Source organism: Neodiprion lecontei, chromosome 2 (assembly GCF_021901455.1).
Source record: "Neodiprion lecontei isolate iyNeoLeco1 chromosome 2, iyNeoLeco1.1, whole genome shotgun sequence".
Taxonomy (NCBI): Eukaryota; Metazoa; Arthropoda; class Insecta; order Hymenoptera; family Diprionidae; genus Neodiprion; species Neodiprion lecontei.
In genome coordinates this window covers 10,822,096-10,836,788 of record NC_060261.1, presented here as the reverse complement: position 1 = coordinate 10,836,788, position 14,693 = coordinate 10,822,096, and the positions used below count along the sequence as shown (strand labels likewise).

Genomic DNA, 14,693 nt, shown 5'->3' with positions numbered 1-14,693 from the left:
CATTGGCGAGTTCGGCCCAATTCCGCGTTCCCTAGCCAACACTGTCCAGAAACTGGTCGTTGTTCGCTGATGAAAACTTATTACCGGTGTTTACCATTATTTATCAGTACTCCAACTTATAATTTTTAAAGTTTACTCCAGACGTCCACTGTGATATTTGTGAGTTGATTTTCGTAATCTTCGTAATGGGAATGTAGAATACCATAGTAAATATGTTTTGAAGGTAACATAACCTAAAAATTTCTATCCTATCATTTTTATGTTTTATTGTCTATCTATTTCAGCATAATGAATAACATAATTGAAAAACGACGACGAACACGCGACCGTGTGCGAAGGCATCGTTTCGTTCATCAAAACACTATTGTGCCACAGAACCATCCGCTAAATGATGACAGTGACTCTGACATCAACTCCGAAACTGAATGTGTGTAATATAAGCATCAACCTATAAGTGAAATAAAATTTCAGTTGTTATAAAGCAAGTATGAATTGCAGGTGTCAGTGATCAAGAAAATAGTAATAGGTCTGAAGAAGATGTATCCGAGGGTGGTATTTCTGAACAATTACTTGAACATAGCCAAAGTGAGATCGACGAAGAGAATGGTGACTCAGGTGACGGTTCTCAGATAGACCACGAAGAAAGTGTATCATCAGCCAGTGTCATTGATGAAAACAGTGATATCGGCTCATCTATAAATGAAGCGACTGACGATAGTTTGAATGAACGAAATGAAGCTGAGGAAATTCGAAAATGGGCAATAAAAGAACACCTTAGTCATTCTCAATTGGATGGGCTTTTGGTGATTTTGAGGAGAAGATTGCTGCCTGAACTTCCAAAGACAGCAAAAACATTTCTACGTACATCGGCAGTGGCCTATGATATACAAGACATGGAAGATTATGATGGAAATATGGGACAATTCGTGTACTTTGGTATTGCTGAAAGGCTTCGAGCCTGTGTCAATGAAGAAGTGCACATAGGTAATGAAATTTTGATCCAAGTTAATGTCGACGGACTGCCTCTCTTTAAATCAAGTAACACTCAACTGTGGCCCATTTTGTGTAAAGTTGTCCACGAACCAGACATATACGAGCCGGTGCCTGTAGCTATATACGCAGGTTCTACAAAACCAAAAAGAGTTGATGAGTTCTTGGATGAGTTCATTGAGGAAATGAACCAACTATCAGCGAATGGTATTGACATTAATGGCAGACTGTTTCAAGTAAAAATTCAAAGTTTCATATGTGATACGCCAGCTAGGTCTTTCCTCAAATGTGTTAAGGGTCATACTGGATATTATGCGTGTGAAAGGTGTACCGTGAGAGGATGCAGACCTGGCAGATCTACTGTATTTCCTGATGCGGATTGTCCTGAACGAAGTGCTGAGGACTTTAATAGACAAAGGCAGCGAGAGCATCACAATAGTGTTTCGCCATTGCTACGTTTAAGACCTGCAGTAAACTTGGTCTTGTTATTTATTCTCGATTTCTTGCACTTAGCTTGTCATGGTGTGATGAAGAAACTTTTGAAAGACTTTTGGCTTTTAGGCAATCTCCATCTCAGACTAGGCCGCAGAAGTCGAATCGAACTGTCTCGCAGAATGGAGTATTTAAAAATTCTGGTAACTTCTGAATTTCAACGTAAACCACGGTCCGTAGCGTTTATAGCAAAGTGGAAGGCCACCGAGTTTAGATTTTTTCTATTATATTGTGGAGTTGTAGTCTTGAAGGGTATTTTGAACAATAGACTATATAAACATTTTTTATTATTTCATGCGGCATGCAGAATTTTATGCTGCGAAGATCTAGCCCTCAGGTACAACAGGTTTGCAAAGAAGTATCTCAGAAGTTTTTTCTTAGTTATGCGCCAATATTATGGCCCAGATTCGCAAATCATGAACCTTCATAACTTAATTCATATGGCCGATGATGCTAAGAACATGAAGTGCTCCCTTACAAAGATAACTACATTTCCTTTTGAAAATGCACTCGGTCACATAAAAAAGTTAGTCCATTCGCCAAATCGACCATTGGCTCAAATCTGTCGCCGCTTGAATGAGAAATTTTCGATAAAAAATCATAAAGCAACTCTACCCCAGTATGTAGAGATACTCAAGGAGAATAGTGATATCCCAAATTGTAGGATGAATCACAAAGCGATATCGAAACTGAAATTCAAAGGGAAATATATACTTTCGGTCAAGGCTCCCGATAATGTAGTTCTTCTTAAAAATGGCACTATTCTCGAAATAAATCTTATGTCGTACCCTGATGACAATCTAGAAGACGTGACAATTATTGGAAAAAAATGGAAAATCAAAGAGTCGCTGTATATGTATCCGTGTGATTCGAGAGTGCTGGAAGAATGGGTGCTTGAAGACAGATCATCTGCAACTACAATTACGTGCCCTATTGATCAAATCAAACGCAAAATGATAATATTACGTTTGCCTGGAAGAGAGAAAACATATGGAATATCTCTATTACATTAATTTAACACAGGTCGGTTGAAACGTGGTATACAGTGTAATGTTACGTATATACTTGTATTAATCCGAAAAAAGTAGCTGGATATCTTTTTATATTTTAACAATAAATAATATTTTTCAGTACTCTAACCTCAAAATCTCGACCAACGCGACTTCGTCGTGATTTCGTGGCTCTAGTGATGAAAAGTACAACTCGAAACTCGTATGGATAAGGTTTTTTGACATGCGTGTTACAAGCACTCGCCTTCGGCTCGCGCCGTAAACCTCACGTCTCGTCAAAAAGCCTTATCCATACTTGTTTAGAAATGTACTATTATCCCTATTTAATTTCAGGGCGAGTGTCACAAGGTGTAATGCGCAAGCTTATTTTCACGAATAATATATGTATAAATATACATATATATTATATATGTATAATACATATATCAATATTATTCGTTTGAGTATGGGAAGACCGTCAATCAATTGCCGACACTGGAATTATTTTTGACGAGGACGTTTCTGATGTGTCTCGATATTTAAATAACGCGCGTGACTGTGGCGACATGTCGATAGTGGCGACTTGTTGACTATCGTCGTTCCGGCACGTGTTGTGTACAGCGTCCTAAAAGCCTAGAAGTGCCTGGATTTTTCTTTCACGAAAATTGCAATCATTTGAAAAAGCTGGAATTTTTTTGTAAGTGGTTCATTAAAATTATTACGAAAGCAAGCTGTTTTGAACTTTACGAAGTGAGAAGTGATCAAAAGTGTACAAAACACAAAACGTGCTGCGCAAATACCGAACGGCTCGCTGAACGTGTTATCCCACGTGCTAACCTTACATTGCATCGCTTATCATTTTTTATAACAGCTACCTGTGCCATCGACTATTCTTCGTAAGTTGTCCTTGAATATTCAAGTACAGACATTTATATTTATTACGACACAATAAGAAACTATTTATATAAATATGACACGTGCGTACTCTACCCTAACCTAACCTAATCTTACTAAACCTGTAACAGCGCATATATACATATAACAGACGCCTTTATATTATGAACAGAATCCCTCTTCGTATTTTAAGCATATAATGGGAGATGATAAAGAGGCAGAAGAGGCCATCAAGGCTTTTCAATTAGTCGAATTCGATCCACCTAATAGAAAACAAAAACGAGGCACGATAGAATGCGTACCATCGACTTGGATTTCCTATAACCCATCGACTGGCAGATGCCAATGCAAATTCATGCCACCTCCGTATTCAGTAGAGGACTCTGAACTTTTGTGTTGGCTCGTCAAAGAACAAAGCCCTCTACAAGAATCTTGGCCTGTCTACCCAATAACACTCAAGGGACATGCGAGTAAGTAAATGATCTGTTGCGTTTTCTATTAGATTTGTATATTGTTCGGAAATAATCATCAAAGGGGAATAACTGTTAAATTTTGAAAAGATGACGTATTCAGTTCATATCACAAAGGTTCGTCTGTATAGTCTCACTATAACGCCATAAGATTCGATCAGTATTTAAAGTCACTGCTCTCAGAGAGTTATAAGTAAACCCAGTTATATGTCGACGGAGCTGAAATCAGAAGATATGAAAATCTTGGGTTCTGAGGGTCATCCGAAGCTCACAAGCTTGCACTGTGTAGCCGTCACATAGTCTACGTCTGAAACTTTTAACAGAGTCAATATTGTAGAAGCCGGCTTTGCAAAAATTCATATATTTTTGTGGGTTGTGGCAACGAATAACACAAGCACATGATTGATTTCGTGTCTTCTGATCTCAGATCTAGACGTATACCGATCAAATATACATTGAGCTTTTTAACACATCAATTTTGAATCGTGTACATGTGAAGACGAGCAATAAAAAGTTAAAATTATCAAAATTTATTTTTCACTGCCAAATAATTTGTATAGCATCAAAAAGTTCAGCTGAGAGCAACATTTCTTGTAAATAATGGAAGGTTAAAAATTTCTGTTATATTTTTTCTTCTTCTAGCAACTTATGATGATGCAATGAAACGTCTCAAAGTATTAGCAGACAAGAAATTTGTATACACAGAGGATGGAACGTTACCAGAAAAAAAATCAGAGGCAGCTAAAAAAGCATATCAGAGAATCAAAGTCAAAGGCGATAAAGCAATTGCTGAAAAGTTGATGCAAGTGCAACCCATTAACACCTCCAGGAATGACGATTATGCATCAAATGTAGACTGTAAATATAATATATACAATATATATATTATACATATATAAATTAGACACTTGGGTGACCAAAATGGCGGCGCAATTTTCGCTTCTTCGATAGGGCCCTCAAAATTTTCACTCTTGTGCAAAATCAGAAGTGCGGATATATTGTTACAGCATCCTTTGAAACATCTGACCCAATTCCTTGTATTAACAGCATCAAGGCCAAGAAAAAAAATACAAAACTTAAAAATATGACAGAAACTGACAATGAGTCAACAGCTGATGAAAACAGCAATGTGATCAAACCCAGAAAAAAACCGAAGCAAAAATCAAAACAAGAACATGCTTCCTCTACCGGCAAAAACCACGTTCAAGGTGTGTACAAAAACTATTTAAATTGTTTAATTCAATTGCCGTTTTTCGACATTTCTGGAACCTAATTTGATATGAATAATTTCTAGAAACACCAAGAACCTCGTCGAATAATACATCATTATAATTAATTTTTTTACATCAAAATTTTGTTCTAGAAATTGAACGAAAACTGAGCAAAAGATCATCACGTGAAGTGTCAAAATCCACAAAAAATGTGCCTAAAGAAAATAGCTCTGAACTGAATCAGAGAGATTGTGATATCCTTAGCGGACTGAGATACGATGTTCAAATGCTAACCAAAGCCATCGACAAACTCAAGGCCATCGTTGAAAAATCGGCCTTAGCGATGGATGCTCATGGGGCAAATGTCCAAAGTTTTACGACACAATATGATCTGAACCTGCCTGTAACGACTTTGAAGGACTTTGACGCATTCGACGAGAAATTAAAAGCTGACAAAAAATTTCGTAAAGAATTCGTGAGTAAAAAAATTTGGATACTGAATTTGTATTGTCACTTATACAATATCTCACTCATTGCTTCAATCTCTCTATAGACTAGTACATTGCATTTCGTTTTCGACCACAATGCAACCTTACCAAAAAATGTGACGGCATTATTGAAAAAAAATATTTCACGGGATGTGGCCTTGAATTTCAACGCAGTGAAGGCTGGCATGGATAAACGCATTTTCAAAGAGACACAACTTTGTGGAATATTGCTGGGTAACACAATTATCGTTAACCTCAATCGTTAAATCATACCTGATAGATTTTTGTTCACTCATCTTCGAAGAATCCGTATAGGTATGCCAAAAGGTTTTTCCCATTTTAAAAAGAGAAAAGACAACTGCCTGCTTTTCGTTTTTGAAGTAAATTACAGTACAATTCAGGGTATGTCAGACTTCGCCTTGTAGGTATAGTTGGATTCAGTCTAGGTAAGACCTATCATCGTGAAGACTTAAAGCAATTTTGAAATTGATGACACCAACTTTACAAACTAATAGACTTTCCACCACGATTTGCTCTTTTAGAAGAAAAAGAAAGCAGGGTTGTTTAGTTTTTTTAACTAAAGTCTTTTCTTCCAGATGTGCTTTTGTTGAAATACAAAGAGGGAGCGCAGGGATCAATGACACATGTAACTGAAAAGAGTGTTTATCGAGAACTCGGTAACTGCCTGAGTAATGCCGTCGATTGGGATGGGCATCGTAAATCTCGACTAAAGAAAAAAGCTGCAAAGAGTACTACAATCGCTGCAGTCCAATCAGTTTGTGTCAATGTACATTGCAGCGGCACCAGCATGGAATCGTTGTCTCGTAAATCCACAGACAAATCTTCTTAGTAACGTATTCGAAAACTTCCCAAAATAGTTGTGTACTTTTGTGCTTACTGATTAAAAAAAAAGTATTAAAAAAAAAGTCATTATTTACGTACTTTTCTACTCACTGATGGGTTTGAAAAATAAAAAAAATATGTGTTACTTACGTATTTTCTATTTAGTGATGTATTAAAAAAAAAAGAGATTCACTACTAACATATTTTTCACTTACATGTTTAAAAAAAAAAATCCTACGTACTTTACTGCTGACTGATATGATGTATTGAAGAAAATAATAATATAATAATATAAATGAATAGAACTTTCATACGTTGCGAAATATTCATTCTAGAATTTATCCTTTATCCTTTTTTCCGATAATTATATGAATAGCTACTTGCAAGGATTCTGGCTAGACCCTATTAACTTTACTGGTTAGACCCTAGTCAGACCTTCTGGCTAGGCACTGCGTAGAAATGTGTTACACGCCAGGACTGGCTCAGCCCAGCTGACCTAGCCATTGCCAAGCCAGATTCATGGAAAACTAGCCAGGTGCTAGGCAGCACCGGAATTAAATTTCTGCACGGGAGGAGGCGTATCGTTGGTCGTTACACTTGTTCAAATGAACGTACGTCTCCACGAAAGTGACGAGCTTCTCCACGTCCACGAAGGTTTCCGTGCCTGGAGGTAACAATCTACCAAACACCGGCAACAAAGTGTTTACGTTGATGCGAATCCGCTCTTCATCTATCCCGGTGCGTTCGAAATTGTACTTTACTTCCACATGCTTGCCATTTATAAATTCAATGCGCAACTGGTGGGTAGACTTCTTCCGCAATTTATGCGGAGTCGATGCGTCTTCGTCATAGTTAGGCAATCTAGCAAGCAAATTTTACCGTCAAACTTTTGATGGATGTTTTACAAATTTATGGACTGCAGCCGAAACCGTTTGTAAACTAAGTATGCAACAAGCTGTAAATAAAGAAAAAGACCTTACATCAAAAGAAGAAAAATCAGAGACAAATTTGACTGTTAGCGGGGACGGTACCTGAAAAAAACGTGGTCATACATCCCGTTTTGGAGTAGTTACGCTGTCAGGAAAATACAGCAAAGAAATTCTTGACTCATGTGTGAAGTCTACTTACTGCCAGAGTTGTGTTTTTTGGGAAAAACGAAAAGAGAGCGATCCTGAAGCTTACGAAGAATGGTCATCGTTACACGGAGAAGAATGTGATGTTAATCATAAGGGATCCGCCTCAAAAATGGAAGTAGATAGCGTAAAAGACATGTTTGGTCGTTCCATTAGTAAGTATGGCGTAAAATATTCTCGCTATATTGGCGATGGTGATAGTGCCACTCATAAAGGTTTACTAGATTTGGAATTGAATATTAGAAATGAATTTGAGACAAACAATTCTCGGAATCGTCCGACGGTGAGCGGCCTGCGGACAACGGATTGCGGTGCGACGTTGAATTCTGGAAGGTTCTGACGTACAATCGATGACGCATCATTTCGGTAGCTTCTAGAAGTTTCTCAAGGATTCTGTGTGCCTGGTGGGAGGAATACGGATATAAAAGGTTGAAATTCAGGTCCGAAAGACAGTCTTACACCTTCAGCGCTCATGAAGAGAACTCCAAGTAAAGCAGAACTAAAACAGCGAATCGATCTGTTCTTAAAAAATATTCACGACTTGAAAACCATTGTGAATCAGAAGTCAGAACTAAACAAAGTGGACAAAAAAGTTCGCAAATCTAAATTTATCAAAAAAACACGTAACTGTTGAACATTAAAAAAAATGGATTTCACAAAACTGAACAAAGTGGCAAGCATGACCGAATTCCTACTGACAAAGAAATTGACCGAGCTAGAAATTTTCAAAATCTACAAAGTCACCAATATTCGACGAGTTCAAACGAGGTTTGGACAGCGTATCGTCACAGATCTGAACGACGAATTCAGCATATTCTTACCGGCACGGATTGTGCGAATGCTCAACGAGGACGAGACTCAGTACCAGAAATTGATGCAGACGATGGAGGAGGAGCGGCTGCTCTTGCAATATCTGGGCGGCCAGTATGGGCAAATCGAGTTCAAAGATGCGTCGGCTCTCGCCTAACTTGTACACCGTACCAGGACAACGTGTACAGCGTCTCCTTCTTACACCACTGTTCCAATTATATATGTATAGAAGAATCAGTTACAATAATTAACATTTGAGAAAATTGAACAATTGATCGATGTAAAATTTTTTTTCAAAAAAATGTTTTATTGAATAAACAAAAAAATGAAATTTTTTATTGAATAAACAAAAAATGCGTATACATTTTTTTTGTTCTCTTCAACCTTTTAGTCCACTAATGATCTGAAACAGAGAAAAGCAGCGATTGCGATTTCGATCCCGTGCGTTCTCCATCGTTTTGACGATATATGAGTATGTTTCAGCGGCCATGACTTTAACGGTGATATTGCAGAACTTTGATGAACTTTTGACTTGTACGTATCGTGTCAGACTGATGAGACTGCATCGGATGCGTTGAGTTAATATATGCAGATAGATCGTAAGAATTTGGGGGAGTGATAGTAAAAGCAAACTATTGACGTGAAAGTTTACGGATTGTCATCAACATTCCCCCCCGGCCTATCTGATTGTGGCGAACATTCCCAGCCTATCTAATTGCGACATCGCCATCCGGTCAATTAACACAAAAGAGTGTATTCGAAGTACGTGGAAAATATTATTTTTTGCCTGGGGAAAACTATTAGCGTGAAAGTTTACGAATCGCCATCAACATTTCCGACCTATATAGTTGTGGCGAACATCCCCAGCTTTACTTAAAATTAGTACCCACAAAAGAGACCGGGTCAGCGTAGAGCGATCATTCTAGAGCAAGCTTCGCAACTCTATCTTTGTCAAGTGTGTGTGTGATCGAAAGAAGAAGAAACATGGATTCCGAAAAGTGATTGAAATTAATACAAATTATGGAAACGGCGTTCAAGATTTTATCTGAAAAATCGTCACCGGCAGAAATTGCAAAATGGATTCGATTCGGAACCCAAAATACCAGGCTTTTGAATAAAATCTTACGCAACAACTCCTCAACGATAGGGGAGAAGACAAGAATTTTGACTACAATTGGAATTCTGAAATCGTTGACTGAATCGTTTTGGGGAAAATAGAACAATTTATCAGAAGCATCTTCCGTATAGTATAGCTTACTATCTGCATTGTGCGTTTGACGATTCGCTTTCAAAATTCAAAATTAATCGCGGAGAAACTTGCATCCAATGGTTTGTGAACGAGTTAAAGGAATTGGCACTTTCGTTAGAGGGATATTACAAGACTGTTGTACCGATGGAACCACTAAATTTCAATCAGATCAACGAATTTGATTTATCGACGGTCTGTCATATTTGTGAAAAACCGTTTACGCCCACAGACGTGAAACATCGGGATCACTGTCATTTCACGGGAAAGTACCGTGGAGCTGCTCACCGCAGCTGTAATCTAAATTACCAAAATTCGCACACCATCCCAGTGATATTCCACAATCTTTCGGGTTACGATTCGCATTTTCTGATCAAAGCCCTGGGTACGTCATTCGAAGGTACTGTTAAACTATTACCTGTCAACAAAGAAAAGTACATTTCCTTCACTAAATTCGTTAAGGGAACGGATGTAACGTTCCGTTTCATAGATTCGTACCGTTTCATGCCTAGCAGCCTCGATAAATTATCATCGTATCTGGACGATTGCCGAAAAACAATAACACGTAAATTCTGCAGTAGCTTGAACAAATTTCGGTTATTGACTGGGAAAGGTGTCTTCCCGTACGAATACATAGACAGTTGGGAGAAGCTCGAGGAGAAACATTTACCAGCCAAAGAACAGTTTTATTCAAAATTGAACGACCGGAATATATCAGACGACGATTACGCACACGCGTGCGACGTATGGCAAACTTTTAACGTCCAAACTTTGGGAGAGTATTCGGACTTGTATTTACAGATGGACGTGTTTTTACTGGCTGACGTTTTTCAAAATTTTCGACAGAATTGTTGGACGACGCGACGTGGATAGTGCTTTTGCCAGCCGAATCAGAACGGGGGTTGTCACAAATCTCCGTCATAAAAATTTGGACGCCTTTCTGAACGATGTGCAGCGCGTCGTCACCGAGAAGTTGGAGCTGATACTGCGCGAGGAGGGAAATGTGAAGGTTAACCTCATATTATCGTGCAAATTCGAAAATGTCAAGCACGAAGAGATCTCCACCGAAGTTAAGAGTTTCAACACCTCCAACGTGGCGATTCTTCTCCCATCGAGCGATATAAATGGTTGGTTTACACGTGCACGGGGTGATCTGCTATCAAAGGTGGAAGATTTCGAGCAACGTGATTCCGGCTGGAGTATGATTGAGATCCTCAACATCGCTGTAAATATCAATCGCTACCAGCTTCTCGCCGCGGGGGGTGTATATACACCGGTTCTAATCCAAAGACGGCGGCGCTCCCCCCTAGCCCCCCCCCCCCCCCTCCAATCCGTGGCGCTCCACCCTAGCCCCCCCCGCCGTTGATCATTTTCGGGGTTACGGCACTTAAATCAATCTGGGGCAGTGATAGTGGCCCCATAAAAATTCCTCGCACAATATGCGTGTCGAGACTTGTCCAATGGAAAATTGTAGTGGGGGTGGGTGGTACGTACGTCTATCGTGACCTTCACTCTGTTCTCATCGTATTCTCATTGTGAACTGTTCTCGCTTGTGAAATAACCTCGAAACGCGATGGATCTAGCAAAAGTTAACCACGTCAGCCGCCTGGAGAATCTGCCAACCAAGAAGATGTCGGAACTCGAAATTGGGGGAGTGTATGACGTCATCGGGTTACGACTGGTCAAAACATAATTCGGGGTACGTGTTCTGGCGACGATCGATGGAGAATACAACGTCTTCTTACCACCGAGAATCGTAAGAGTTCTACAAGAAGATTCCAGTCAGCTGACTGAAATGTGTAGCATGGCCAGGGAAAATCGTCTGCAAATGAAATACCTTGGTGGAGAATTCAACAAGTTTGAATTTTCATGCAGTTATGCGCCTTAAATGAACTATGCGATCCCCCTCTACTTCCACAAAATTCATCCACGAGGGGATAAAAGCGGGTGTGCTGGAGATGGAATAGTCAGTCTTCCACATACCATCCGTCAGTATATAATCGAGCGCAACATTCCCACTCCTCAACATGGCGATGATCCTAGACGTGCAATGTTTTATCGGTCATAACATGAAGTTTGTACACAAGGAAGTCGCAGTCATGAATGTAAACGGGTCGGTTCTTTCGACCCTTACCTAGAAATCACTGGAATGTGAGATCGTTATTCAGTATACAGTCGACAGTCCAGCTGTGTGTTATGTTTTACTTTGCTTTCTGTGAGTTATATTGTGAAATTATTTTCGATTGAAATGGATACATCTCAAAATTGTTTTATTTGTGGAAAGTTGTTGTCCACATTGGAAACACAACAAATTAAACTCAAAGCAATTGAAAAATTATCTGTATACAGTAAAGTATTGAAAGATAATAAGCATACATTGTTAACAAATAAAACAGAATTAAATGTTCATAAAAAATGCCGGGACGGTTACACTTACTCTGCGAAAACAAATACAGGAGGACCTTCAACCTATCGCTCTTCTAAACGTGGTACTATCGAGTTTGACTTCAAAAAGTCTTGTTTATTTTGTGAAAACCCGTGGCAGAATAAAAAAAAAGATGTTAAGTTTTTGGTAAAATCTGATGAATTAAAAGCAAAACTAATAGAAGGTGCCAAGCAGCGGAATGATGATTTTGGTGAAAAAATAAAAAATCGTGTCTCACAAGTCGAATCGCTAGTTGATCTCGGAGCTCGTTATCATAAAAATTGTTATGATAATTTCTGGTATAAACTACAAAGTAGCTCTACAGGTAGTAACGAAAAATTACAAGATTCTTTGAACTCGGTTTATAAAGTTATCGAAAATAGTATTGACTGTCAGTTTACCCTTGTCCAATTGCTACGAGTTATGGACTACAAGCCTACGAAAAAGACATTGTTAAACCACCTGCAAGATAGATGTGGAGATAATATAGTTATTTACAGTTTACCTGGTGAAGAAACTATCATGTGCTATTGCGGGAGCGTTAAATTAAAATTATAAATAATGGAGCTAGAATTCCGGAAGTACGGAGTTTTTCATCGGAAATTTCCTCCTCTTTTAGAATTTTTTTTTCAAATTTTGCTATCACTTATAATTTTTGAGTTATAGCCAAAAAACGAAAGGGCGTTTTTTTTTAGTTTTTTGTTAATAACAATCGTAATTTTGATCGGCAGAAAAAATCCAAAAAACTCCTTTTTCGGGTTGTGATTCCGGATCGAATGAGCTATCGCTCATATTTTTACGAGACCTGTAACTAATTTTCGCAGAGAACTCACTTCTCGACTAGACTATAGGAGTTTTTTCGAAAATTCTGAGATCTCCGCTTCGATAACGGGAATTGATGAAGAATTGATAAAGCGATTCCATGTTGTATTGCAGGTAATTTCTTGTGGTTTCGAAATCAATATATCCAAATTTCGCAAATACACTGAAGATACTGCACGAAAATTTGTCGAACTGTATTCGTGGTACTTCATGCCAACAACAGTACACAAAATTCTTATTCACGGTCACGGAATCGTGGAATCTTCGTTACTTCCTATCGGACAAATGTCTGAAGAAGCTCAGGAATCATGTAACAAGTATATTAAAAGATTCCGAGAAGATTTTGCACGAAAATGTAACCGCATCAAAACCATGGAAGACATTTTTTGCAAACTTTTAGTAACGTCAGATCCAATAATATCTATTTTGCGAAAACTTCCTCCGAAGAAACTAAGATCGTTATCTTCATACGCGGTTGAACTATTGATTCCACCTTCAGTTCCAGAATCAAGTTAAATTTTTTCAAATTACACGAGCGATAAATCGGACGATGATGACAGTTCGCAGGACAGCGATTAATTGTAAGAAGTGCTCAAATTACATGGATTGAAAATAAAATAATCAAAGAAATATATTATAAATATTCATTGTAATAATGATTAATTACTGTATTCCAATCCTCTTCTTCCCAAATCTTCAAATGTCAACTGTCATTACATTTTCTATTTCATTTATTCACAACCATAATTTCTAAAGTTCCCGAGTACAGACTTTTATCCGAATTGAATACGCTTTTCATGAAATTTTCCGCCATTTTGTTTTTCGACATTTTGACTTCGAATTCGTAATCAGCGACCCCGAAAACCCCCGAGTACAGACTTTTATCCGAATTGAATACGCTTTTGACTTTTGGCCAGCTTTTCGGGGTTTGGGACCACTGTGCGTCGTGAAAAAAGCAGGTACCGAAGAGAAGGAAAAAACTTTGGAAGCAGAAAATCGGGGCGATATTCTGACGGTGTCCGGTGATGGATCGTGGTCGAAACGCGGTTTCACGTCGCGCATGGGTATCGTGTCCGTGATTGGAAAATATACCAACAAAGTTTTGGATGTTGCTGTCAAATCAAGCTTCTGCAAGGCTTGTGCATTCTGGAAAGGACAAGAGGGAACACCCGAGTACGAGGCGTGGTTTGAGACGCACGAATCCGAATGCAACGTCAATCACGAAGGCAGCGCGGGAAAAATGGAAGTCGACGGTATAATCGAAATATTCAAGAGATCAGAAGAATTGCACAACGCGAAATACGGTTTCTATATAGGAGACGGCGATACAAAAACATTCAAGATGTTATTAGAAGCCAAGCCGTACGGTGACGATTTGACGGTAAAAAAAAAAGGAATGCGTTTTGCACGTGAAAAAGCGAGTATATAAAAGGGGAAACGAAGCAAGAAAAAGGTTAGTTCAACTAAAAAAGGCCAAAAATCAAATCGAAGACAAGGCAATGGAGAGTGAACCGAAAAAAAAAGGATCTCGTTCGAGTTCTCCGAAAACTAAAAAAAATCAAACAAAAAACACTGCTGTTGAACCGAAAAGAGCGCAATTGACGTTAAAATTATTGACAAATCTCTCGGAATATTATGGCTTGGCAGTTCGTCGAAATTCCAATTCCGTGGAAAATATGAGGAAAGCCATATGGGCTACATTTCATCACAAAAGCTCAACTGATGAAAATCCTCAGCATGAGTATTGCCCTCCGGGAGAAGATTCGTGGTGCGAATGGCGCAAGGCCGAGGCCACAGGAGAGGAGTACACCCATCCACCAGCACTCGACGAAGACGTACAACAAGTTTTAAAACCGATTTACGATGATCTAACAACGGAG

The 14,693-nt window shown here is 38.7% G+C and overlaps 2 protein-coding genes across 7 annotated transcripts; both read left to right on the top strand.

Annotated features, from left to right (window-relative positions):
* Positions 1–22: 22 nt before the first annotated feature.
* Positions 23–2,963, top strand: LOC124293087. Of its 5 annotated transcripts, XM_046732399.1 has the most exons (5): positions 24–159; positions 285–427; positions 499–984; positions 1,072–2,505; positions 2,826–2,963. In XM_046732399.1, the coding sequence occupies exons 2-4, from the start codon at positions 289–291 to the stop codon at positions 2,493–2,495; spliced, it is 2,049 nt and encodes a 682-aa protein (XP_046588355.1). In that variant the 5' UTR covers positions 24–159; positions 285–288; the 3' UTR covers positions 2,496–2,505; positions 2,826–2,963. The 5 variants fall into 5 exon arrangements, with proteins under 5 accessions (XP_046588356.1, XP_046588355.1, XP_046588352.1 ...); XM_046732400.1 differs by lacking the exon at positions 2,826–2,963 and having other exon boundaries at positions 23–159; positions 499–1,197; positions 1,287–1,354; XM_046732396.1 differs by having other exon boundaries at positions 25–159; positions 499–2,505.
* Positions 2,964–3,537: 574 nt separating this feature from the next.
* LOC107226625 lies at positions 3,538–6,494 on the top strand. Of its 2 annotated transcripts, XM_046732402.1 has the most exons (6): positions 3,538–3,835; positions 4,478–4,693; positions 4,843–5,043; positions 5,199–5,521; positions 5,600–5,768; positions 6,131–6,494. In XM_046732402.1, exons 1-6 carry the CDS (start codon positions 3,565–3,567, stop codon positions 6,382–6,384), a joined length of 1,434 nt encoding a protein of 477 aa, XP_046588358.1. In that variant the 5' UTR covers positions 3,538–3,564; the 3' UTR covers positions 6,385–6,494. The 2 variants fall into 2 exon arrangements, with proteins under 2 accessions (XP_046588358.1, XP_046588359.1); XM_046732403.1 differs by lacking the exon at positions 5,600–5,768 and having other exon boundaries at positions 3,542–3,835; positions 6,131–6,283.
* The last annotated feature ends 8,199 nt before the right edge of the window (positions 6,495–14,693 follow it).